Here is a 23,421-nt window from a genome sequence, read left to right as displayed (position 1 = left end):
TGAAAAAATGAATAGACTACAAAGAAATCCTATTTGTCTTGAAAAGTCCAATTTATATTTTTCATTAAGAAAGAACCAACTTATCAAACCATTTCTTCTGTCACGAACAATAATAGTCGTTAGAACTAAATTTCCACTCAGAGCGAACAGATGAAGTGTATATACACACACGTAAGCGGAAACCATATAGACCGGTTGTTTGTTATACAATTCAATAATGGCTTATTAGTGGCATAGGATAGGACTCTCCATAAGTTAGACACGTCTCAAATTTAACAAAGGAAACTTAAACTCAAGTCATAGTGCTTTTAATGCAATGGTAATTTAACTAACGATCAGCCTGCTTCACAATTCACATGGATGATGGATCATTTGAAGATTTAAAAACATGCACAAGTATCGGTAGTTAGTAATAGTTAAAGATTGGGGATGTACGAGTAAAAGTCATAAAATCATCACAGCCTGTGTTAAATCGTCAAAGTAATAACAAAAGTCAAAAACAGAGATAGGTTCAACTTCCAGCTGCCCAATTTATTGCAGCGAATTAAGGGCAATGATTTTTTGCCTTTTCTATCCACTTTATCGTAGAGGCAATTGCCAAATACGTTGTCTATTTCTGTCTTCCTGTGGCTTTCTTTGGGTCTCTGTCAACATCAAAGCTAATTTACTTTTTCAACAGACTTTATCGTGCGTCTGTACGGACCACAAAAGACTCTCTCTCTCTCTCTTTATATCTCTGAGAGAGTTTTGAGGATCTGATGAGAGCCAAAAAGATCATGGAGGAAAGCCAAGAACTTGCTGCCTTGACCCAGTTGAGAAAATCCGTCGAGAAACTCTCTTCTTCCACTGAGGTAATCCGATTCGACGCTTTTAGTCTCCCAAAGTTTGTTTCTTTTGGCTGTTTTGAAGGGTTTTATGGTCCACACTGTTAAAACTCTGTCTCATTCTCATCATAACGGTTAAAAGTCTGATCAGCTCCGAGTTTCCCAAACCCTAACAGTAGAGACAGTTTAGTAAAACAAAAAAATTTGATCCATGGTTTTTGTTTGGTTGTTTCCTCTGAAAGGGGTATGAGAAAGCAACATTGATGAGGTTCTTGGTGGCAAGATCAATGGATCCAGACAAGGCAGCAAAGATGTTTGTAGATTGGCAAAAGTGGAGAGCCTCCATGGTTCCTCCAACTGGATTCATTCCAGAGTCAGAAGTGAAGGATGAATTGGAATTCAGAAAGGTCTGTCTTCAGGGTCCTACCAAATCAGGACACCCTTTGGTGCTTGTCATAACCTCTAAGCATTTTGCTTCTAAGGATCCAGCTAACTTCAAAAGTAATCGATCACCTCTCACTTGTTGTTTAAGACTTTGACTTTTAGTGGATATATTCTGTTCCTTGAGGAGATAAGTATTGTGTTTGGTTGACCTCAAATTAGCTTTTGTATACATTAATATGATCTGCTTCTTTCCTGTTCTCTGGTTATTTAAGTAGTTTCATCTGAATTCAGGTGATCCAGTTGACTTCAAAATCCAAGAAGTTTTTTGAGTCCATATTATGAGTTGATTCTTGAGATTAGTGTCTATGAACTAATCTTTTATGTGTTTGGTGTTGCAGAGTTCGTTGTTTATGTGCTAGACAAAACAATCGCAAGGTGTTTAAACATTATTGAAACCAAAAACACTTTGAGTAATTTTCTGGTTCGTCGGTTATGTTACAAGCTTTTTGTGTTTCATATGTTTCAGTGGCATCAATGAAAAAGAAGTTGGAGGCGAGAAGTTAGTAGCCGTTATTGATCTGGCAAACATTACATACAAAAACCTTGACGCTCGTGGATTGATCACCGGCTTTCAATTCTTGCAAGTAAGGATCTATCTCCATCTCTTTCTACTTTCTGAAACAATGTAGATTACACGCAAAAACAAGTCCCATCTTCTGAAAAATAAAAATGGTTTCTCCAGTCTTACTACCCGGAACGCCTTGCAAAATGCTACATCTTGCATATGCCAGGATTCTTCGTGACCGTTTGGAAATTTGTCTGCCGTTTTCTAGAGAAAGCAACTCAGGAAAAGGTTTTATCTTTAATCCTCTCTTCATGTATCTTATTATCTCCACAAAGTTCAAAACATAATTGTTCTGTTTTGTTGTTGTTGTATAGATTGTGATAGTAACTAGTGGAGAAGAACAGAGAAAATTCGAGGAGGAGATCGGAGTGGAGGCTTTACCTGAAGAATACGGTGGCCAAGCTAAGCTCACACTAATCCAAGATGTTCTTCTTCCTCGGACTACTCCAGTAGCTATAACAAACAATAATGTTTAACTCTATAGTCTTTGGAAGTATTATTAACCTGAATACCCTAAACCCTCCTTTAATCTATTGGACTAATATTATTTATTTTCCTACTGCTTGAATATTTTATTCAGTAAGAGAGAACACAATACTATTCACCAAAAAGAAAAGAGAATTAGAACAATACTTTTCTCGTCTTAAAATTTTACACAAATAAAGCAATCAAAACATGAGAAAGATGTGTGAATATATATATTCATTCTGCTGGACTGCTTGTGTCATCGCTTTTGCTTATCCTTTCTACTTTCTTTCCTATTCACATCAAAAGTAAGAAGAATGCAAAACACATTGAAACTTGAAAGAATAATAAGGATACAACATGGTTGATACCTAGTTTGGTCAGGAATCATAAGACCACACTAAGACCATGTGCGATGGTTTGGGCCGTCCTTGGTTTTTTATTTTTTTAAATTTAATTCAGAAAGGCCCATAATTGAAAAAACGCTTCTTATTTGGGAACGTTTTTCGTCCGTCTTTTTCGCCACGTGCTCCATTCTGATTGGGTGTCGAATTCTTTAGGGTTAAAGGAAAAAAAAAATTTGAGACAAAATTCTTCGACTTCTTTGTTTTCTCTCGACGGCGACGACAAACGCGATACACCTCCTCGACGATTTCACGCAGCCGTTCCGTTCTTCTCACCGGAATTTCTTGACGAATTACCGAAGCCGATCTTCTGTTTCTCCTGAAGCCGATCCGATCTTCTGTCTCGAATCTTGTCCGGCGGTCCGATCTTCTCTCCCGAAGCGATCTTCTCTGTCTCCCGAAACTTGTCTGGCGGTTCAATCGTGGTAATTAAGGTTTGTCTTCTTCCCCCAATATGAGATTTCTCTCATTATCACTGATTATCGAATAAGGGTTAGAGAATTAGGGTTAGAGAATTAGGGTTATCGAATTACGGTTATTGAATTAGGGTTATTGAATTAGGGATATTGAATTAGGGTTATCGGTCTCGTTCTTTTTTTTCATGTGTAAAGATTGATTTGTCTCTGTGTAAAAATCGATTTGTCTCTGTCTAAAAGTCGATTTGTTCTATTTTCAAAGACGTTGGTAAGATGAACTTCGAAGTTAAGTATGTCGAAGTTCATCTTATGAACGTCTTTGTGTCTGTGTCGTTTGCTGTTGATAGTTTACCAAATCTTATGGTTGCTAAAATTGTTTTTAACATTGATTTTGGTAAATTTTGGTTTTTTTGTCTTAATTTTTAACGGATCATTGGTATATAGAAACTCTATTATAGGTTTTAAATTTGGTGATTGTTGTGTAATTGATATGGTTGCTTCGACATGTATACGAACTAGGTGTGATAAGTACTCATATGGTTGCTAAAATGATTTTACATTGATTTTTTACATTAGGTTTTTCATTTGGTAGTTGTAATGTCTACTTCTAATAAATTGTGATTGTTGTGTAGTTGATTTATTTTAGTGTGGTTTGTTCATAGTTTCTTGTTTAATTTGGTAGTTATAATGTGTACTTGTCATAAATTGTGATTAGACATTGGTTGTTTGGTCTTTATGTTTTGTTACTTATTGCAAGTTACCTTTTAACCTATTAAACCCCAACCATCTTCTTCCTATTTCCATCATAAATCTCTTTCATTTAGTAACCCCTTCTCACTTTTACTCGCTTATCACTTCTCTTCTATACTCGCTTCTCTGCTCATTCCTTCTCTACTCTACTCGCTTCTTCATATGGATTCTACGAATCCCTTCTTTCAGTCTTCTTCTTACTTAAACCTGCTTAGCAGTCAAGAAGAAGGTGGTTTAAATGAAAACTTTCATTGGGAAAGTTATCCACCTTCTGGACAGAGCAGCTCACAACCTTCTCCTCACAGCTCCCAACCTTCTCCTCACAGCTCCCAACCTTCTCCTCACAGCTCCCAACCTTCTGAGGCGCCAACTCTTTCTCAAGAAACACCATTGGTGCGCAAGGAGAGAAAGACATGGACACCTGCTGATGATGAAGTTTTGATCTCCGCATGGCTCAACATTTCAAAAGATGTCATCGTTGCAAATCAACAAAAGGGAGGAAGCTACTGGCAAAGGATTCAAAAATACTATGATGACACTCCTCATGCTAGAAATGGTGGTGAACAGATGCTGGTGACACATTGCAAGCAGCGTTGGCACAAGATAAATGACCAAACTAACAAATTCTGTGCGGCATTCGCAGCTGCAGAGAGACTGAACAGCTCTGGTCATTCTGAAAATGATATCTTAAAGAATGCACATGATATCTACTTCGCTGACCATAAGAAGAGATTTAACCTTGAACATTGTTGGTTTCGGTTAAGGTTTGAGCAGAAATTTCTAACCCTTAACACTATTAACACGCCCCCCTCTCAGCCTGCAACGAAGAGGAAACAAGCTACTGAAGGTTCACAATCATCAAGCTGCAATGTTGAGGAGCATGAGAAAAGGCCACAAGGGATCAAGGCTGCGAAGGCGAAGAGGAACAATGCTCAGTCCACAAACATGAAGACTCTTGCTGAGTATAAGAGCATGTGGGATGTCAAGAAAGAGGAATTGGCTGAAAAGGAGAAACTACAGAAGCTGGCCATCCTAGACACTCTCTTAGCCAAAAAAGAACCCTTGAATGCGAGTGAAGAAGTCATCATGAACAAGATAGTGTCCCAGTATTTCTGATATTAGAGCATGTGTTTGTTGTTTGTTTTTCTTGCTTAAATTTCTAGTAACTCGGCTTATGTATGTGATTTGTATTTCCTGTTTGTTTGATTTGTATTTCCTGTTTCAAACTAAATCAATATAAGTGTATTTTAATTTCTAGTAACTCGGCTATTGTATTAACCAACTTAATTAGATTGTTAGTTCATCTTAAATATTAATGAAAGTATTAATCATATATGCTTCTACTGTGGAGCTCATCCTATGAGCATGATAGGTACCCGGAGGCTTTGATTCTTATGGATGAAGCAGAGAGTACGTCGAGGTTAACGGCTGAGTCGAGTCAATACCCACCTCAACCCGAGGTTGAGCATGGATTCCCCAAGGTTTGCTACTGTGGAGCTCATCCTATTCTGTCCAACTGCTATAACAGAAGGTGTGTGATTGTCGATACTATTCTGTTTTTAATGTATCCGAAGTTTAAGCTTAACTATATATGATAACTGTGTTACCTATTGTAGGTTCTTCACATGCCCAAATGTTGATGATGGAGAGATGCATATTCACAAGTGGTGGGATGTCGCTGTAATGGAGGAGATGAGAGATGCGGATAGACGATATGAAGTGCTGTCACAGAAGGTAGATTATTTAACCTTATTCAATGACTATGAATCAGCTATCAACCATGTTAGGGACCAGAGTTATGCCACAGAACAGAAGCTGGTTATGTTAGAAAATGCTTTTTCTGAGCTACGTAAAGAGAATAGGTTTAGAAATGTAAATGATGTCCTGGTTGTTGGTGTAATGGCTATTGTGTTATGTCTTCTTGGTATATTGTTCATGTAATACATCGGATGTGTGTTATGTCTTCTTGTTATATTGTTAATGTAATAACTTAGATGTTGAGGCTCACGGGTTCTGATTATTGGCGACATATACTTGTAAAAGTGGTAACTCACGGGTTTGATTCTTGGCATTATTACGTACCTGTTAAACACGGGTTATTGTAAAAGTTGTAAAAGTCGTATACTTGGCATTATATACTTGTAAAAGTTGTATCACGGGTTACACATTTCAATCAGAGCAAAATGCATTCACACTATCACAAGATCAATTTGACTTTCATTATATATATGCGTCCACATCAATTTGGCAAAATTCATTCACACTATCACAAGATCAATACAAGCTCTCTCTTTCTCTTAAACACAAGTTTACTCTTTCTAATAATTTTTTTCCAAATGGGATCATCTTCAAACCATTATCACTACCAAGGAGATGATGCTCATTATCACTACCAAGGAGATGATGGTGATAATTTTGATGCTTATTTAGAAAATATTTATGATGCTTCGCATATTATTCCGGAACCAAACCAGCCAAACAAACGGATTTTTATCGAGCGAAACCGGGAAGAAGGCCACAATAATCTTTGGAATGATTATTTTAGTGACACTCCAACATTTCCAGAATATTTATTCCGGCGACGGTTTCACATGCACAAGCCATTGTTCATGCGAATTTTACAACGTCTCTCGACCGAAATCGAATATTTCCGCCAAACCCAGGATGCAACCGGACGGGCTGGTCTTTCACCTATACAAAAATGTACTGCAGCAATTCGTCAATTGGCATATGGTAGTTCGTCTGACAGTGTTGACGAGTATGTACGAATTGGTGCTTCAACAGCTCGGATGTGTTTGCACGAGTTTACCGCCGGCATCATCCAAGTGTTTGGGGATGAATATCTAAGACGTCCTACACCGGAGGATCTAGAAAGACTACTCTATCAAAATGAACAGCGTGGATTTCCCGGGATGATTGGGAGCATTGACTGTATGCATTGGGGGTGGAAGAATTGTCCCACTGCTTGGAAAGGCATGTATTCACGGTCAACCGGAAAACCTACAATCATGACCTCTGGATATGGCATGCCTTTTTTGGAGCTCCAGGTACTATGAACGATCTTAATATTCTTGATCGATCTAATGTTTTTGATGACATAATAACCGGTCAAGCTCCGGAAGTCAACTACGTTGTCAACGGAAGGGAGTACAATTTGGCGTACTATCTAACTGATGGGATTTATCCAAATTGGGCCACTTTTATTCAATCTATCCGACTTCCACAAGGTATGAAAAATCTCTTTTTTTCTAAAAAACAAGAAGCTGTGCGGAAAGATGTTGAGCGTGCATTTGGAGTCTTGCAAGCTAGATTCGCCGTTATTAAAAATCCATCTCGTTTATGGGATAAATACAAAATGGCAAATGTTATAAGATCATGCATAATACTCCATAATATGATTGTCGAAGATGAACGCCATGCATACAGTTACCGAAACATTGTTTCTGAATTTTAACAAGGAGAACATATGGATCAAACATATACCGTTGGTGCCGCCGGTGTGGGTTCAAATATCGGCACTACGATTACTCGCCAAACAAGACTTCGGGATAAACAAGCCCATGACCAACTAAAACATGATTTGATTGAGCATATTTGGACTAAATTTGGACATCTTCAAGATAATGAAGATTAATTTTAAAATTTCTATAAGTTGAATAAAATGTTTGTTTTTCTTTTTATGTTTTATGTTTTCTGTTTTTGTTTTTGTTTTTAAGTTGAATAAAATTTCTAAATTTTGAAAATATAATTAATTTATTCGGGGGACCAAATACAAATAGACACCAATGCTCATACTAAAAATAAGAAACTCTCGTAATTATATTATAAAACTTGGGGACCAAAACCAAGTGTCCACCATTGCCGATGCTTAGAAACAATAATGTCTCTTGTTGCAAGATTCCAAGGTTAGCTATAGGTGTGTCCTTAATTGAATAACAGTTTGCAATCTACAAAGAACTTTTCAACAACTTTATATTTCCAAAAGAAGAAAATGAAACACATGAGAAAGTTGTGTGAATATACTCAATCTGGTAAATGACCAATTTCAAACATCCTGCTGTTTCTATCTCTTAAGTTAAAAAAACCCTTCCGTTTTGACTTTTGAAGATGTTGGCAAACTCCACTAACAACAACAACACTCTTAATAAAGTCCCAAACTTTTTCTATCACAGCCGCCTCCTAAATCTCTCTCACTCCTTCTCTTTCCCTCACGGCGGCGACAATGGCGACGTTCACTCACCAAACCACACAAACCCATTTCCTCTCTCGCCTTCCTCTCAAAGCTAAACCCAGAGCCTACGCGTCAAGGGTCAAAATGTCTCTCCAAGAATCCGCGCCATCTCTCGCCGTCGTTGGCGTCACCGGAGCCGTCGGACAAGAATTCCTCTCCGTATTATCCGATCGAGACTTCCCTTACAGCTCCGTCAAGATGCTCGCATCGAAACGATCCGCAGGGAAACGCGTCGCCTTCGACGGCCGAGACTACACGGTTGAGGAGCTCACTGCGGAGAGCTTCGATGGAGTAGACATCGCTTTGTTCAGTGCCGGTGGATCTATAAGCAAGGAGTTTGGTCCTCTCGCGGCGGAGAAAGGAACCATTGTTGTTGATAACAGCTCTGCGTTTCGAATGGTTGAGGGAGTTCCACTTGTGATTCCTGAAGTGAATCCTGAAGCAATGAAAGGGATTAAAGTTGGAATGGGGAAAGGTGCTTTGATTGCAAACCCTAATTGCTCCACTATTATATGTTTGATGGCTGTTACGCCTCTTCATCATCACGCAAAGGTTTGGTTTTTATCTTACTGAAATCTAAAAATCCAATTTAAGGGGTATGTAGAGAACCAATGTGTAGACTTTTGTGTGATTTGAATAACGTTTGGATTGGTTCTAATAGGTGAAGAGAATGGTGGTTAGTACATATCAAGCAGCGAGTGGTGCTGGTGCTGCAGCTATGGAAGAGCTTGTTCAGCAGACACGCGAGGTTTTGTTTCTATTTCAGCCTTCTTTGAATTGACATTGTTTAATGATTGTGCTGAGTAGTGTTTCTGCTTCTTCTTCTTCTTTTGCATTGGTGTGTTTTTCTTAGGTTTTAGAGGGTAAACCTCCGACTTGTAACATCTTCGGACAGCAGGTGATTGCTCAATTTGCTTATTGTTTGTTTTTACTTTTTCGAATGTGTTGATTTTGAAATCCTTTTTGTGTAATTTGATTGATGGTTTTAATGTTGTTCTGCAGTATGCATTTAACTTGTTTTCGCATAATGCTCCTATTCTTGAAAACGGTTACAACGAAGAGGAAATGAAACTTGTGAAGGAGACAAGGAAGATCTGGGTGAGTGGGTTTGATTTCAAAAAACTTAAGATCTAGTTTGTATTCATTTCACTGTGTTCTTTTGTCCAAATTGTTGAGTGTGCTTAGAAGTCTCTCACCACTTTCTTGCTCTTCACAGAATGACACAGAAGTCAAAGTAACAGCAACGTGTATACGTGTTCCAGTTATGCGTGCGCATGCAGAGAGTGTAAATCTCCAGTTTGAGAGCCCTCTCGATGAGGTGATGTACTAATACTCATGAAACCTGTTTTGTACTGAAGCAGTATTTCAAGTTCTTGAAGCATAGTTGTTCTGTGTTTCCTAAATGATTTTAGTCACTGATAGGGCAATTCGAATCATGGCTTAAACCTCGAGTATGGTCAATTTTATACTGTTACATTACAAGGAATCATATACCTGTCGAATAGTGTAAAGAAGCTGCATGTAATATCAGCATAAGTAGACTCTGATAGTTCTCTAGGCACCTGCAGAGTGGTTTTGCTAACAAATTTATTAATCAAGTTTTTGGTTGAGGTTATAACGGTTTTTCAAACTGTAATTTAACAGAACACAGCAAGGGAGATCCTGAAAAAAGCACCTGGAGTTTATATAATAGACGACCGTGCTTCTAATACTTTCCCTACTCCACTAGATGTCTCAAACAAAGACGATGTCGCCGTTGGTAGGATCAGGAGAGACGTGTCTCAAGATGGCAATTTCGGGTAAAGTCTCACTCTTTCTATTGAACTTGAAGCAAATGAGTTTCTTTTGTTCTTTCAGTTTGGTTAAAAAGGATACAACTTAATAAATTCAGGCTGGACATATTCGTCTGCGGAGATCAAATACGGAAAGGAGCTGCTCTGAATGCTGTTCAGATCGCGGAGATGCTTCTCTGAATTTGAATCCCCCCCTCACTTTGCTTCTTCTGAATTCTTGACACAGGGGATCACTGTATTATTATCAGAGAGAGATTTGAGCCAAGAATATGTCTCATTATTTCTTTTTTTTTTGTTTTCGAGGGTATTCTATTCTTCTACTTGACCAAAATTTGTTACTTTCATTCATAAAGTTGTTCTCTGAAATCTGAAAACTCATCCCCACGCTTGTTAATTTCCCGGTTCGAATTTGTACCGGCTTGGTTAATCAACGAAGCAATTACTGTGGGTTAGGGGATAGCTTTAGAATGGTCACATTTTCAGATTGCTTTAGAATGGTCACAGTCACAGAGAACTAATTTGGACTCAACAATTATTGTACACACTCAACTACTGGATCCCACATTGTCCTCCCTTTTCACTTTGATGATAGTTACGATAGTACGATTGCAAATATTTTATTTGCTTATTTATGCTATTTGCCCAAATTAGTGTTTTATCAAATCCTAAAAATAACTCCTTCGTTACTAAGATTTGTATATTTTTTTCGTTAACGAATATACTTACTTCCTTTTTTAAAGGCTCTTTAAACAAATCCTGATCAAATCGTTCAACAGTTGCATTCATTATCCTTCTAAAATTCCTAAAACAACATTTAATCATAATTAATAATACATCAATGACAATGAGACCTTTCCCTCCACCGTCCGATTAAACTCTATTATACTAACGTCAGCAATCTGACGCAACCTAGGTCGGAGTTTACTTGCTACGCGAAACAGAGGATTAGTGCTCGGCCAATAAGGAACCTTAGAAGACGAGAAGGACTTTGGTCGCTGGACTTTAGTCTTTCTCTTCTCTTTTTTCTTTGGATAATTATGGAACTTGGGTCTTTCTTTGGTCCCCAGTGTTAGTGAGAATCCAAAGGCCACCATAATCAAAGTCGACGGAAACTGACACAAGAACAGAGATCAGTCATCGCCCTCGGGTATGTTTAACTTTAAATCCCTCTGCTTTTCTTTTTTTTTAACCTGCGTTAGTTCGTGTTCTTGTTTCAGTGATCTTAGGTTCTTCAAAAATCTTGTTTTTAGGTTTGATAGAATTAGTTTTTTTGTATGAGAAGAAGAAGAAGATGGGGAAGACAATTCAAGTCTTTGGATTCCCTGTTGGTGTCAGCGCTGACGATGTTAAGAACTTCCTCGAAAGGCTCACTGGTTCAGGCACTGTTTACGCCATCAAAGTCAGACAACCAAAGAAAGGTGGTCCAAGAGTCTTCGCCATTGTTCAATTCACATTCGAGAGACATGCCAGGCTGATCATCACCAAGGCCGCTGAAGGACTTTACTATGGTAGATCATATCTCAAGGCTTTCGAAATGGAACAAGACATTGTCCCAAAACCAAGAGCTTCACTGCACAGCATCTCTGATCTAAAGATGTACTTTGGTTGTCAAGTCTCACCTAAAAAGTTTTTAACTTTATGGAGTGCTCAAAACGTTTGTGTCTCGTTCGGAACTGGGATGAGGAAACTGCATTTTGCCATGTCTTGGTATCAAAAGGACTATCGTCTAGAGCTTTCGTATGAGAATATATGGCAGATCGATTTGCATTCACCGCAAGGACGATCTTCGAAGTTTCTTGTGATTCAGGTGATTGGTGCTCCTAAGATCTTTGAGAAAGAGGATCAACCTGTTAACCTTTTGTTTGGATTGATGGATTTTTACAGTGATGGGTCTGATGAGCAGTGGATAAGAACTACAGATTTCACTTCATCTTCTTGTATAGGTCAATCAACAGCCTTCTGTTTAGAGCTTCCGGTTCATCTCAATGTTCCTGACTTCAAAGAGAATTTTCCAAACTATGCAGAGCACAGAGCCAGCAGTTTTCTCATTGAATCCGGTTCTAGCTACTCATCTAATGCTAACAAGCTAGTAATCGTTGTTGATCCTCCTCCAGGGTTTGTTCTGCCTTTTGAGATCTTGTTTAAAGTTAATACATTGGTGCAGAACGCTTGTCTCCCCGGTCCAGCTCTTGATCTTGACTTCTATCAGTTGCTTAATCCAAAAAAATATGACAGAGCTCTCATAGATCACTGTCTTGAAAAACTCTATCACCTTGGTGAATGTTGCTATGAGCCTGCTCGTTGGCTCCGCGAAGAGTACAAGAAGCTGACCTCGAATAAAAAGCTTCCACTGTCTCCTACCATATCTCTGGATGATGGACTTGTTTATATGTATCGAGTTCAAGTTACACCAGCAAGAGTCTATTTCCTTGGACCAGAGGTGAATGTTTCGAATCGTGTGCTTCGACATTACTCCAAGTATATCAACAACTTCCTCAGGGTATCATTTGTTGATGAAGATCTTGGAAAAGTTCGTTCCACGGATCTGTCTCCGCGCTCTTCTACTCTAAGAAGAACCAAGTTATACGACAGGATATATTCTGTTCTTCGAGATGGGATTGTTATAGGAGATAAGAAGTTTGAGTTTCTAGCTTTTTCTTCTAGCCAGTTGCGGGAGAACTCCGCGTGGATGTTTGCACCAATAGACGGGCTTACAGCAGCACGTATCAGAGCTTGGATGGGTGATTTTGACCATATAAGAAACGTAGCTAAATATGCTGCAAGGCTTGGCCAATCTTTTAGCTCGTCCAGAGAGACACTTAATGTTAGGAGTGATGAGATTGAAGTGATTCCTGATGTTGAGATCATGTATTTAGGGACACGCTATGTGTTTTCCGATGGAATAGGAAAGATCTCAGCTGAGTTTGCTAGAAAGGTAGCGAAGAAATGTGGTCTAACAGAGTTTTCTCCGTCGGCTTTTCAAATACGTTATGGCGGGTATAAAGGAGTGGTGGCTGTGGATCCATACTCATCAAAGAAACTGTCTTTGAGGAAGAGTATGAGTAAATTTGAGTCAGGGAACACAAAGCTTGATGTTTTGGCGTGGAGCAAGTACCAACCTTGTTATATGAACAGACAGCTAATTACTCTTTTGTCTACTTTAGGAGTTAAAGACAATGTCTTTGAGAAGAAACAAAGGGAGGTTGTGGATCGGCTCGACGCAATTTTAACGAATCCTTTGGAGGCTCACGAAGCTCTTGGTTTAATGGCTCCAGGGGAGAACACAAATATTCTCAAGGAACTGATATTGTGTGGCTATAAACCTGACGCCGAACCTTTCCTTTCAATGATGCTTCAGAACTTCAGAGCATCTAAGTTGTTGGAACTACGGACAAAAACTCGAATTTTCATTTCTGGTGGAAGATCTATGATGGGATGCCTAGACGAGACCAGAACGCTGGAGTATGGTCAGGTGGTCGTGCAGTATTCAAATCCAATGATGCCAGGAAGGCGGTACATCGTCACTGGACCTGTTGTTGTTGCGAAAAACCCATGCCTGCATCCTGGTGACGTGCGTGTTCTACAAGCTGTTAATGTACCAGCTTTGAATCACATGGTGGACTGCGTTGTGTTCCCTCAAAAGGGCTCGAGGTAAGAATTTTCTTGGTACTTATTTTATTGACGAGCTTTTGGTTTTTTGTTAAAGTCTTGGACGTTGATTGGAATCTTGTGTTATTTTGTGCATAGGCCACACCCAAATGAATGTTCTGGGAGTGATTTAGATGGAGATATATACTTTGTATGCTGGGATCATGAATTGATTCCACCAAGAACATCTGAACCAATGGACTACACTCCTGAACCAGCTCAAATCTTGGATCATGATGTCACTATTGAGGTAAAAAAACAAAAAAAAAAACTCTGTATCACTCTGCTTATTATTGTTTTATGCGTTGGTAGATTGATTTTTGATTTGGCTAAATCGGTTTCTAGGAAGTTGAAGAGTACTTTGCGAACTACATTGTGAATGATAGTCTAGGGATCATAGCGAATGCTCATACCGCCTTTGCGGATAAGGAACCACTCAAGGCGTTTAGTGACCCATGCATTGAGCTTGCAAGGAAGTTTTCAATAGCGGTTGATTTCCCAAAAACTGGCGTGGCAGCTGAGATACCGCAACATCTTTATGTGAAAGACTATCCTGATTTTATGGAGAAACCGGATAAGTCAACTTACGAGTCGAAGAACGTGATCGGTAAGCTTTTTAGAGAGGTAAAAGAGCGAGCCCCACCATTGATCTCGATCAGATCATTTACTCTTGATGTGGCCTCAAAGTCTTATGATAAAGACATGGAAGTTGACGGATTTGGGGAGTATCTTGATGAAGCTTTCTTTCACAAGGGAAATTATGATTACAGATTAGGTAATTTGATGGATTATTATGGGATTAAGACTGAGGCTGAGATACTTAGTGGTGGTATCATGAGGATGTCAAAGTCATTCACCAAGAGACGGGACGCTGAATCTATAGGAAGAGCGGTTCGGGCGTTGAGGAAAGAAGCTTTGTCGTGGTTCAATTCCACTGAAGAGGAGAATGTCTTTGATGAATCAGCAAAGGCTTCAGCTTGGTATCATGTAACGTACCACTCAAGTTACTGGGGAGTTTATAATGAAGGTTTGAATCGCGACCATTTCTTGAGTTTTGCGTGGATCGTTTATGATAAGCTTGCGAGGATCAAGAAGGCCAATGTTGGGAGGCGTCAGCGGCAGGAGACGCTCGAGCGGTTAGGCCGTGTTATGCGTTTGAGTTGATTTATTTTCTACTTTGGTTATGAGTTTCCTATGTACATAAATGTTTAGTTTGTGTGCAAAAACATCAATTTCTATTAGAAGATTCTACTTTCTCCACTAGTGATAACTAATAGTTTATATTTTTCAACCTCTCAACATATATGTGTATGTACATAAACAATGTCTCTGAATGAGCCAGTCCCATCAAACAAAACTCACTCCACAGCCTCTATATATACACACTCCAAAATCAAGAAATCAATGTCGCAATTTTGGAGGGAAAAAAAGAGAATAATCGTATCCAAAAATTAATGTTGTTTTTGCTTCAAGAAGAAGCAAGGAGACGTTGGCGATGTAGCAGAGCAAATTTGACGTGTAAGCAAAGTTTTCCCTTGTCCAAGTAAAGCCTCACTCCAGTGACCAACCAATGACCAGGACTATGTTGAGGTCCTCGACATAACTGCGAGAGGTCAACAAATTTCACAATCTTGTTATTCGCCGGCACGGGAGGTCCTCCAGGGAAGACACCTGAATCCAAAATGACTTCGTTTTTGTCTTTATTGGCCATATTATGATGAACACTCCCACTAGTCAAGGGCAAGCTCATAGAAGAAAAGAGTCCCGATTTCTGAGAAGTCCCAGTTGGTCCATGAACCCAATTACTCTGAACTACGTGGTGCTCGGAGACTTTGGTGAAACGGAGACCGAGATGGAGAACGGATTTTGAGCCGTGTTTCTTCACTTCGAGTTGTGCTCCGGTGACGATGAAAGCCACGTCATTTTGGGACTTGTGAGTGCGTGTTGTTGTGATCCATTTAGGGTCGTACTTCACCGGAGCCGTACACACATGTGAGAATTTCCTACCGTTTAGTGATTCGAAGTAGCGATCATTGTCGGTAATTTGATCGGAGCCTCTCCATATATGTTCGTCGGTGATCTTTTCCCCAACCGTAGTTCTTGTATTCTCTAGGTGTTGTAGATGTATAGCTAGCCTGATAACCATAAAATTTATTGTTTCATTAATATACACCTTTTGCATAAATATTATGTTATAAAGAAACGAAAACGTAACGCATTTTGTTAGGATTTTGGTTAACTTCTTTTACCTATTGCATTTCTTGCCTTCGAGGAACAATCGCATTCCGGTTACTGGATTCTTCTCGCTAGTCACCTAAACCGAAAATAGTAAAACCGCCACAATTAGTAAAACTACTGCTATCTTACATGTTAGTAAGTAATATTGTGAAAGAAACAAAGATGTAATTAAGCAATATAGATACAAAGATAAGAGATTCATATGATGAAAACGTACGGGAGTGGTATTAACGTATAGTTTGGGACCCATGAAGTTGAGGTGAAGAGCTGGATACGCCGAAGCCATATTTGGCGCCGCACCAAACGGAAGGTCGTTGTGAACCGGAGCCCACGTTCTTGGTCCAGAGAAGTCCAAGAAATACTGTAGGTCCATTAGCGGCGGCTTGTCTGTTCACAAGCACCAAATTACTCCTTCAAATCATTTTCCAACCTAACGAGTCTATCGACTTCATTCGATACTCAAAATATCAGAGGTAAGAATAGTTTACATCTAAGATAGAGAGACATGGCATGAGAGAGAAGACCAGAGCCAGGGACGTCTTTAAGGAGTGATGTAATTGGAATAAAGTTGAAATTGATCGCGTCGGGCTTATCCGGTACTGTTATTAGCCATTCGCTATGGCTCTTTGCTCTTCCGTCTCCTCCTCTTTTAGCGCATATAACCGTTATTCCCTGCACACAAATTGTTCTTTTATATATGGCCATTCAAAAAATACAATTGGCTATGTTAGATTTGATATATGAAACTTACTTACATTTTGGGAGTTTATCGAAAAATTGTTGAAAGCTACGGTTTGTTTGTCATCAAAGACGTTGAATGCCTCCGGAAACTGCAATATTCACGTAGCAAATTGGATTAAATGAAAGCTTTTGTTGGACTTTCACCATATATATATACAAGTAACGATAACCATGAAACGTTAATCTAACTCATTCAACCAAAAATACTAAAAATACATGCAATAAAAATAAATTATTTGCTCTATATGTAAACCATTTTGTATGTAAACAAGAATTATTACTCTTATCTTTGTACGCGTCTTTTGTTTCACAAAATCATTAAATTTCAATATTGATCAAATGCATAATGCTGATTGCTAAGTTGTACTTTGAATTCAATAATACGAAGCAATTATTGAAGTTGACCTTGGGCTGAGAGTGTGAGTGGTGATAGGCCTTCTTGAGCCGGCGAGCAGATAGAAGGCAAGAGCCAGTGAACAACTGGTCGCCGAGATCGTAGAGATGATGGCGGAGGAGGTCAGTGTCGAGATCGGAAGACTTGTCTTGTCTCACAACCACCACGTCTTGTCCTCCTACGCTCACCCCAGTTATTACGTGTGTCCCATACCTCTCTATAAACCTGTCCTTTTCAAATTAAATTTATTTATCTATTATTACGTTAATAATGACAAATTATTACGGAAGTATGAAGAGAATTTTATAAAATTTGTTTTTGGAAACAAGCTATATAGTTTACACTATTGTTTCAAAGTCTTCTCCAAATAATGTTCAGTTTTTCAGTTTTACAATTATTCAACGTTTTAGCATTAGTTATTTATTTAACTTCAATTCAATGAAAAATAAAATTATAAAGAAACTTCCTCATTCTTCGGTATGATCTTCTTAGTTGGAAACGTTGACAATTGAATTTAACTTCTCAAAAGATAGGGAAAAAAACGGATATTCTACATTTAATTGATAACATAGAATTAGTCAAAAATGCCACAGCTGTTCTTTATCACACAATTCAACTTAAAAAATTGTCCAAAGTTCAGAAATTTTTCATTTTATACATACGTTTGTGCTTGTAATGAGGTAGCTATGCCTACTAGTCAATGTAAAAAAAAAAGCATGTGTGGTACTGACCTGGCCAATAATTGTGGATCCCATGAAGACGGAACAGCGTTTCGAACGCGATCAGTGAGACGCAGACGATTGGGATTGTGTATATGGAGATTAAATAACGTTACGACAGAAGCGTCAAGACCTAAAGATTTCACGTTTGCGGCGTCTATTGCCCATGACCCGCTTTGAAACCCAAACGTCGAGTTGAAGTTTCCCGACGGTATTTTCCCGGTCACCGACGACCTCTGGTTAAAATACTCCGACATCTGAATAACCGGAAACAACACACACATACACACGAATGTAATGTAAATATCTTTATGAGACTATGATTAAAAAGTTTTGGTCTCATTATATCAAGGAAGAAACTGTAAGGACCTTGTTGAAATCAAGAATGTCGGAACGGAATCGAGTACGTTCTCCTTTGTCGCAGTTTATATCGGAGGAGACATTTTGAACAGCTCCGAAACCAGGAACGTGCAGTTCTCTGTTTTGAGTTTCGTCGAGGACAACTAATCTGTCATCTCCGGCGTCAACGTCGCCGTCTTTGCAGTATTTTAACCGGAAGTCCGCAGTTAAATCGAACCCTTTGCCAAGACTCTTAACCGCTGTTTCAACCACGTCTCCGCGGCCGGCGCCGCCTCCTTCTTTGTTCATCTCTGTTTCCTTTTGGTATATAGTAAAAGCTGCAAGTCTTGGCTGGGAAAAAGAAGCATTTGTATATATACTAATATAAATTATATTAATTAATTATTGATTGCTTGTAATGATGGTTAATCAAAACTTATTATAAGTATTAATCTTGGACTGACGAAGAAAAAAAAGAACGTGATGCTATGATTATCTGATAATTCCAAAAGTATGAAAACGACGAATAATAACACCATCGTTTACGAAGTCTTCGGGAAAACACGTAAATATATTACTTGCAATGGTAGAATATTTAAAATAAATGAAAACAATATATTGATTTTAGTAGAAATTAAACTGTACATAATTCAAGGGAGGAAAAGCTAACTAGTAACGTTATTTGGTTTTTTATTTTTTATTTTTAAAAATCATTTGCTCTTTACTTCCTCATGGTAACTGTATGATGGGTGTATGGGAGTTAGCCGTACGAAGAAGTCATGCCAAAATTCTGCTACTAGATGTTTACGAAGTCGACGCAGTTATTATGGTTGATGACTCGATGTAGGATTATTTTTGTTTTCGTCAATGCGATTTTAACGATGTAAGGCTTTTAGAAATTTTTGTGTTGTTGCAATAAGAATTGCATATATATTTCCATAAAACAACAAAACCAAAGAGCCTTTGACCATTAACCCGCGTCTCAAGAAGAAGAAGAAAAGAGTTTCGAAAGTCATATCTTATCTATAAGAGAGATATCAATTTAGCATAAACAATTTGTACATTAATCTAAAAGTTAAACAAAACAGCTTTTATTCTCTTATTTCTCTTAACCATTTCCCATCAGATTCAATCATTCCATTTTTGTTATGCAAAGTAGTAGTAAAATATACGTAACGCCCTACCTTTTAATTTTGATCATAGTTATCGATCAATGAATTTTTTTTTGTTTTTCAAGATTTAGGGGAAGTAGTCCGCACGGCTAATTAACCCGATCCAAATTTCTCAGTTTAGTAGGTGATAAAACTAAATAATATGAACATGACTATATTTCAAAAACTTGTTTGACTGATTGGTTAAATTTTTGATAGCAATGTCTAACGTCTATTCCTTATGTAATAAAAGCATCAGAAGTTGCCTCTTCTTTTCTCTTAATATGCTTCTGTTTTCACACACACACAGTATATATTAAGCTGATGTGACTTACGAAATCGCGTACACGCAGCATATATAAAGATAAACACAAAAGCAATGTCGGTATATACACCCACACAAAACAAGAAGATCAAGTTGCATATTGTTTAACCCTCCGCTCGATATATCAGCTTTAAAGCTTGACTTCTATGTCGAGTATAATAAATGGTTCAAATTGTAATAAACATTTACGATTTTAGATTTCCGAACTAGGTCATGGTTTAAAGGTAAAATTACATGTAGTGACAATGGTGTTTGGTGAATTGTTTTTTTCATTCAAGGTGAGGAAACAGACAAATATGAATTGGTTTTAATTTTAAAAAAGGGTCACATATACACAGTCGACAAGAAACAGTAGAGTACAAATATATATATCTACGAAATGATTTGATCTAAATCCCCCCCCCACCCCCCTTTATGTACGTGAAGCGTTTGTGTGAACGCAGCCTTGGCAACGCGTCTTTTCTTGTTTGTTTATTACTATCGGTTTTTTTTCCTCACTGTCACCGGTTTAGTACGTATGATTGGTCAAATTATATATTAAATCCTTTATTAGGGAAAAAATTGTCGCATTTAGACACTGCTATATTAAAAATTCCCCATACAAAAAAAAACTGTATTCCTTAATTATGATTCTGTCACACGTTTTCTTTCTGCTAATTTTAATCAAATTTTGGCTATTTATCTAATTAATCAATTTTAGAAAAACTCGTGTTAGTCAATTAATGTACTGCATATGCTTTTAAAATTTTTGTTTTTTTATGTTTTGTTAATAGTCATATATATACAACAATTATTTTGGAGCAAAATATATTAATGGAAAATAGACTCGCATAAATGGCCCAGGCCCAAGAAAGTTACAGCTGATATATATACCATTTAAAAAGTAAATATATATTTTGACGGTTGAGATTAAAATTCAGAATTTCAACGGTATCGATCAGTTTATAGAAAAACGAACAAGGCCCTTTTACGGCCCAATCAACAGTTTTGTCTTTTCGTCTTCCACTTGATCGACCTACTTGACATGGTGACCGGAGAAGAAAGTCTCTCGGGTGTCGGGTTCTAAAATGAAAAAGTTTGAAATTTCGAGGCGGGAGATTTGCGAATTTTTCGCGCTAATTCGCTGATAGGGTTTGTAAAATTCGTGATGATGATTCGCTTCTTATTCTAATACATACGTTTGTATTTCAATGCTTTTTGTCTGACGGCGTTCTCGTATCCAGTGATGTTGAATTGTAGTGTATGAAATTGCTACTTTTGGTTGATTATTGTAAGCTCCTAGGTTTTTCTTTAGTACGAATTGATCGGGTATGTGAAAATTGGATTTTTTTTTTTTTTTTTTTTTGGAATTTAAGGGTTTAAGGTTTTTCTTGATTTCTATCTATATTTATGAAAACGCAGATCTTGATGGATGAGGATGACCATGGTGGTGGTGGTGGTGGTAGTGGCTCCGGAGCTTCTGAATTGAGCCTTGAGGTTCTGATGGATGAATACTCTTCTCGACCCTCACAAATAGCTGAATGGTTATGGTGTATTGAATATGTAGCCAAATTTGTCAAGGATTTAAGATGCATTCGCGGTAACTCTATCTGAAACCCTTTTCTTACGGTTTTGTTTTGTGTGTATCTTTAAGAGCAGGGTGGTACTGGTTGTTAATAGGGAAATCTCTTTGCTTCAGATTTGATGAACATGGGTTATCAATACTCAAATGACTTTGGGAGGAGGATCAATGAATTCTTGTCTCTTAGAGTCTTGGAGTTCATGTTTGATCCAAGTAAGAATGGTGCTGATGGTGTTGCTGTTGGTTCCACTTCTGAGGAAAAAGTTGAGTTTGATTTATCTTTGAGTAGTGCTGATGTTCTCAGAGCAGTTCTGAGAGAGGTATGAACAGATTCTAATAATTTGACTAGCAGTATAGTAGTTTTAAGGATGTATAGGTTTCTAATTGTAGTCCTTTGTACTCGAATGTTAGATGTCAGGTCCAGTATCAGAACTACGAGCAGGCATGCCAGAGCTTTCAAAGTTCAATGTTTTACCCTTTATTGCTCACAAGAACTTGTGTTTGCCACAATGCGCACTGGAGAAGGTAAAGATTTCTTTATACTTAACTTTCCTTTGCTTCATGCTATGGATGCTGGATAAAGTGATTCAGACATCAATGTGCATTGCTTTTCTTTTTTTTGGATTGTGTAGCTGAAAGATTTGAGTTTTATGGAGAATCAGACAAGTGCAGCTCCTTCCATGGAAGCAGATGACCCTGTTTCTAGAGATGATAGATCAGTGCACATGGATACATGCGAGGAGGAGCAACAAGTGCATATTGGTCTGGAACAAAACATAAACGAGAATGAACCAATTGATGAGCAACAAGTGCATATTGGTTTGGAACAGAACATAAACGAGAAGAATAAAGTAACTGCCATGGACGATGAAGATGAGCCAATGTACACCAGTGAAAGAGGTGAAGAAACTGTGATCAATGACGATACTGAGAGTGAGCAAGGCACAACCAGTGAACCCATTAACAACGGTAATACTACTGATGACACCTTTCCTTCAAGCTCTAGAACATGTCCAGAGGATACACGTGTAAAATGTACAAAAGATGGAACTTGGTTAATCAGTGAGAGCGATGATGAGTCAGATAAAGATCCAGCCTCAATCAAGAAACATCCAAACACTGACTTGAGCCTTTTACCCTCAAGCTCCCGAACAAGACCGGAGAATGTATGCTGGAAATGTTTGAGAAAAGGAACTTTATTGATATGTAGCAGAAGCGATTGCGCATCAAAAGTTCACAAGGGATGTTTGAATTGTCCGGTTAACGTTGACGAAGACGGCTGCTTTCTGTGCCCTTTGTGCTGGTATGACCGAGTCGCCATGGAGTACCATGAATCTCAGAAGTTGATTAGCTGCGCCAAGAGAAGATTGGTCGATTGTTTACCGGTACTTACCATAAAAAGCAAGAGACTCAAGTGATGGAAATTTCTGCTGCAACTTCACTGTAACTTAATCTCTTCTTTTCTTTTCTTTTTGCATAATTCAGGTGATCGATATTAGATATGGGATTGTAGAATTAAGTATGTGATTTTGTGCAGTTCGAAACTCGGCTTGTTCTTCGTATATTTTGGTAATATATTATTTAAGTAATTGTACTAAATGACTATACGAACACTAATTTCTTATTAGCATCCCTGATAGAAATCCAAATCCGGTTATAAGATTTAAACATTCACTGATAGAAATCCAAATCCGGTTACAACATTTAACATTCACTGCCTAACACCTATACGGTACTAAATACTGTATGAGGTAATACTTTTGTATAAAACGTATTGAGAATATTTTAGCAATTTTGTATAGAAAATGTTGTTATCATCTTGAACCTATCCTTTTATATACGGTACTAACACTTATCCTTTTATATACGGTACTAAATACTGTATGAAGTAATACTTTTGTAAAAAAATGTATTGAGAAGTATTTTAGCAATTTTGTATAGAAAATGTTGTTATCATCTTGAACCAAGAGACCAATAAATGAAGTAAAACTTGAGATTGTATCGTTGTGAATTTGTGATAGTTGGATGGAGACGAGGAAAAGTAGAACAACAATAGTATAAGTCAATATATTTATCTTTGAAAAAAAAAAGGTGGATAGTACGAAAGGTCGTTATCGAAAGATCAATAATAGGGTTTGGGGCTCTAAAACTGGCAAACTCATAACTCATCAAAAATGGAACTGTCCCATTGATGCAACAGTTCTATTCCTATTTACGATCTTCTCACTGTTTTCTCTTTTGATTCTTTTTTTGTCCAGCTTCGTGTTCCTCTCTCTCCTCCAATATTCAAGATTATACAATACGACAATGTATAGCTTACAAAGTGAATTCTAACTTCTAAGATAAACCCTACTAATTATGTAAAGCTAATAAATTCCCCAAATAACCAATGTATAACATGTAAATTATTGTA

At 37.9% G+C, this 23,421-nt stretch overlaps 6 protein-coding genes across 9 annotated transcripts; 5 read left to right on the top strand and 1 right to left on the bottom strand.

Annotated features, from left to right (window-relative positions):
* The first annotated feature begins 469 nt into the window (after positions 1 to 469).
* On the top strand, positions 470 to 2,392 carry LOC104740168 (CRAL-TRIO domain-containing protein YKL091C). The gene is made up of 6 exons (XM_010460697.3): positions 470 to 851; positions 1,067 to 1,325; positions 1,607 to 1,643; positions 1,735 to 1,852; positions 1,951 to 2,061; positions 2,148 to 2,392. The coding sequence occupies exons 1-6, from the start codon at positions 759 to 761 to the stop codon at positions 2,307 to 2,309; spliced, it is 780 nt and encodes a 259-aa protein (XP_010458999.1). The 5' UTR covers positions 470 to 758; the 3' UTR covers positions 2,310 to 2,392.
* Positions 2,393 to 6,204: 3,812 nt separating this feature from the next.
* On the top strand, positions 6,205 to 6,924 carry LOC147927887 (uncharacterized). The gene has a single exon (XM_087485930.1). It carries the CDS (start codon positions 6,205 to 6,207, stop codon positions 6,922 to 6,924), a length of 720 nt encoding a protein of 239 aa, XP_087342056.1.
* An 898-nt stretch (positions 6,925 to 7,822) lies between these two features.
* Positions 7,823 to 10,266, top strand: LOC104740167 (uncharacterized). The gene is made up of 7 exons (XM_010460695.3): positions 7,823 to 8,651; positions 8,761 to 8,847; positions 8,953 to 8,997; positions 9,102 to 9,197; positions 9,316 to 9,417; positions 9,744 to 9,898; positions 9,991 to 10,266. The coding sequence occupies exons 1-7, from the start codon at positions 8,091 to 8,093 to the stop codon at positions 10,070 to 10,072; spliced, it is 1,128 nt and encodes a 375-aa protein (XP_010458997.2). The 5' UTR covers positions 7,823 to 8,090; the 3' UTR covers positions 10,073 to 10,266.
* Positions 10,267 to 10,554: 288 nt separating this feature from the next.
* On the top strand, positions 10,555 to 14,800 carry LOC147927886 (RNA-dependent RNA polymerase 1-like). Of its 2 annotated transcripts, none has more exons than XM_087485634.1 (4): positions 10,555 to 11,039; positions 11,143 to 13,543; positions 13,640 to 13,790; positions 13,886 to 14,800. In XM_087485634.1, exons 2-4 carry the CDS (start codon positions 11,184 to 11,186, stop codon positions 14,702 to 14,704), a joined length of 3,330 nt encoding a protein of 1,109 aa, XP_087341760.1. In that variant the 5' UTR covers positions 10,555 to 11,039; positions 11,143 to 11,183; the 3' UTR covers positions 14,705 to 14,800. The 2 variants fall into 2 exon arrangements, with proteins under 2 accessions (XP_087341760.1, XP_087341761.1); XM_087485635.1 differs by having other exon boundaries at positions 10,655 to 11,039; positions 11,175 to 13,543.
* Position 14,801: 1 nt separating this feature from the next.
* On the bottom strand, positions 14,802 to 18,515 carry LOC104740166 (MACPF domain-containing protein At1g14780). Its single transcript, XM_010460694.2, has 8 exons — positions 18,002 to 18,515; positions 17,645 to 17,889; positions 16,925 to 17,138; positions 16,534 to 16,608; positions 16,267 to 16,450; positions 15,996 to 16,165; positions 15,790 to 15,854; positions 14,802 to 15,675 (listed from the first exon to the last, which is right to left on the bottom strand). Exons 1-8 carry the CDS (start codon positions 18,278 to 18,280, stop codon positions 15,009 to 15,011), a joined length of 1,899 nt encoding a protein of 632 aa, XP_010458996.1. The 5' UTR covers positions 18,281 to 18,515; the 3' UTR covers positions 14,802 to 15,008.
* Positions 18,516 to 20,427: 1,912 nt separating this feature from the next.
* On the top strand, positions 20,428 to 22,607 carry LOC104740164 (uncharacterized). 3 transcript variants are annotated; one of them, XM_087482920.1, is made up of 6 exons: positions 20,445 to 20,578; positions 20,671 to 20,755; positions 20,849 to 21,026; positions 21,126 to 21,328; positions 21,420 to 21,533; positions 21,641 to 22,607. In XM_087482920.1, exons 2-6 carry the CDS (start codon positions 20,690 to 20,692, stop codon positions 22,424 to 22,426), a joined length of 1,347 nt encoding a protein of 448 aa, XP_087339046.1. In that variant the 5' UTR covers positions 20,445 to 20,578; positions 20,671 to 20,689; the 3' UTR covers positions 22,427 to 22,607. The 3 variants fall into 3 exon arrangements, with proteins under 3 accessions (XP_087339047.1, XP_087339046.1, XP_087339045.1); XM_087482921.1 differs by lacking the exon at positions 20,671 to 20,755 and having other exon boundaries at positions 20,428 to 20,578; XM_087482919.1 differs by having other exon boundaries at positions 20,445 to 20,755.
* The last annotated feature ends 814 nt before the right edge of the window (positions 22,608 to 23,421 follow it).

Source organism: Camelina sativa, chromosome 14 (assembly GCF_030686135.1).
Source record: "Camelina sativa cultivar CO46 ecotype springtype chromosome 14, ASM3068613v1".
In the NCBI taxonomy this organism is placed as follows: domain Eukaryota; kingdom Viridiplantae; phylum Streptophyta; class Magnoliopsida; order Brassicales; family Brassicaceae; genus Camelina; species Camelina sativa.
The sequence above is the reverse complement of the archived record's forward strand: the minus strand, read 5'-3'. Positions and strand labels throughout refer to the sequence as shown.

What these genes read in the sequence shown, in the direction of transcription:
- LOC104740168 (XM_010460697.3), top strand. Translation starts at nt 759, where the DNA reads ATGAGAGCCAAAAAGATCATGGAGGAAAGCCAAGAACTTGCTGCCTTG. An exon ending in GGATCCAGCTAACTTCAAAA is followed by an intron (nt 1,326 to 1,606) that starts GTAATCGATCAC and finishes TTGGTGTTGCAG; the next exon opens with AGTTCGTTGTTTATGTGCTA. An exon ending in CTAGACAAAACAATCGCAAG is followed by an intron (nt 1,644 to 1,734) that starts GTGTTTAAACAT and finishes CATATGTTTCAG; the next exon opens with TGGCATCAATGAAAAAGAAG.
- LOC147927887 (XM_087485930.1), top strand. Translation starts at nt 6,205, where the DNA reads ATGGGATCATCTTCAAACCATTATCACTACCAAGGAGATGATGCTCAT.
- LOC104740167 (XM_010460695.3), top strand. Translation starts at nt 8,091, where the DNA reads ATGGCGACGTTCACTCACCAAACCACACAAACCCATTTCCTCTCTCGC. An exon ending in TTGAGAGCCCTCTCGATGAG is followed by an intron (nt 9,418 to 9,743) that starts GTGATGTACTAA and finishes GTAATTTAACAG; the next exon opens with AACACAGCAAGGGAGATCCT. An exon ending in TCTCAAGATGGCAATTTCGG is followed by an intron (nt 9,899 to 9,990) that starts GTAAAGTCTCAC and finishes TAATAAATTCAG; the next exon opens with GCTGGACATATTCGTCTGCG.
- LOC147927886 (XM_087485634.1), top strand. Translation starts at nt 11,184, where the DNA reads ATGGGGAAGACAATTCAAGTCTTTGGATTCCCTGTTGGTGTCAGCGCT. An exon ending in TTCCCTCAAAAGGGCTCGAG is followed by an intron (nt 13,544 to 13,639) that starts GTAAGAATTTTC and finishes TTTTGTGCATAG; the next exon opens with GCCACACCCAAATGAATGTT. An exon ending in ATCATGATGTCACTATTGAG is followed by an intron (nt 13,791 to 13,885) that starts GTAAAAAAACAA and finishes ATCGGTTTCTAG; the next exon opens with GAAGTTGAAGAGTACTTTGC.
- LOC104740166 (XM_010460694.2), bottom strand. Translation starts at nt 18,280, where the DNA reads ATGAACAAAGAAGGAGGCGGCGCCGGCCGCGGAGACGTGGTTGAAACA. An exon ending in ACATTCTTGATTTCAACAAG is followed by an intron (nt 17,890 to 18,001) that starts GTCCTTACAGTT and finishes CCGGTTATTCAG; the next exon opens with ATGTCGGAGTATTTTAACCA. An exon ending in CATGTCTCTCTATCTTAGAT is followed by an intron (nt 16,166 to 16,266) that starts GTAAACTATTCT and finishes GCTTGTGAACAG; the next exon opens with ACAAGCCGCCGCTAATGGAC.
- LOC104740164 (XM_087482920.1), top strand. Translation starts at nt 20,690, where the DNA reads ATGAAATTGCTACTTTTGGTTGATTATTGTAAGCTCCTAGGTTTTTCT. An exon ending in CTTTAGTACGAATTGATCGG is followed by an intron (nt 20,756 to 20,848) that starts GTATGTGAAAAT and finishes ATGAAAACGCAG; the next exon opens with ATCTTGATGGATGAGGATGA. An exon ending in TCAGAGCAGTTCTGAGAGAG is followed by an intron (nt 21,329 to 21,419) that starts GTATGAACAGAT and finishes CTCGAATGTTAG; the next exon opens with ATGTCAGGTCCAGTATCAGA.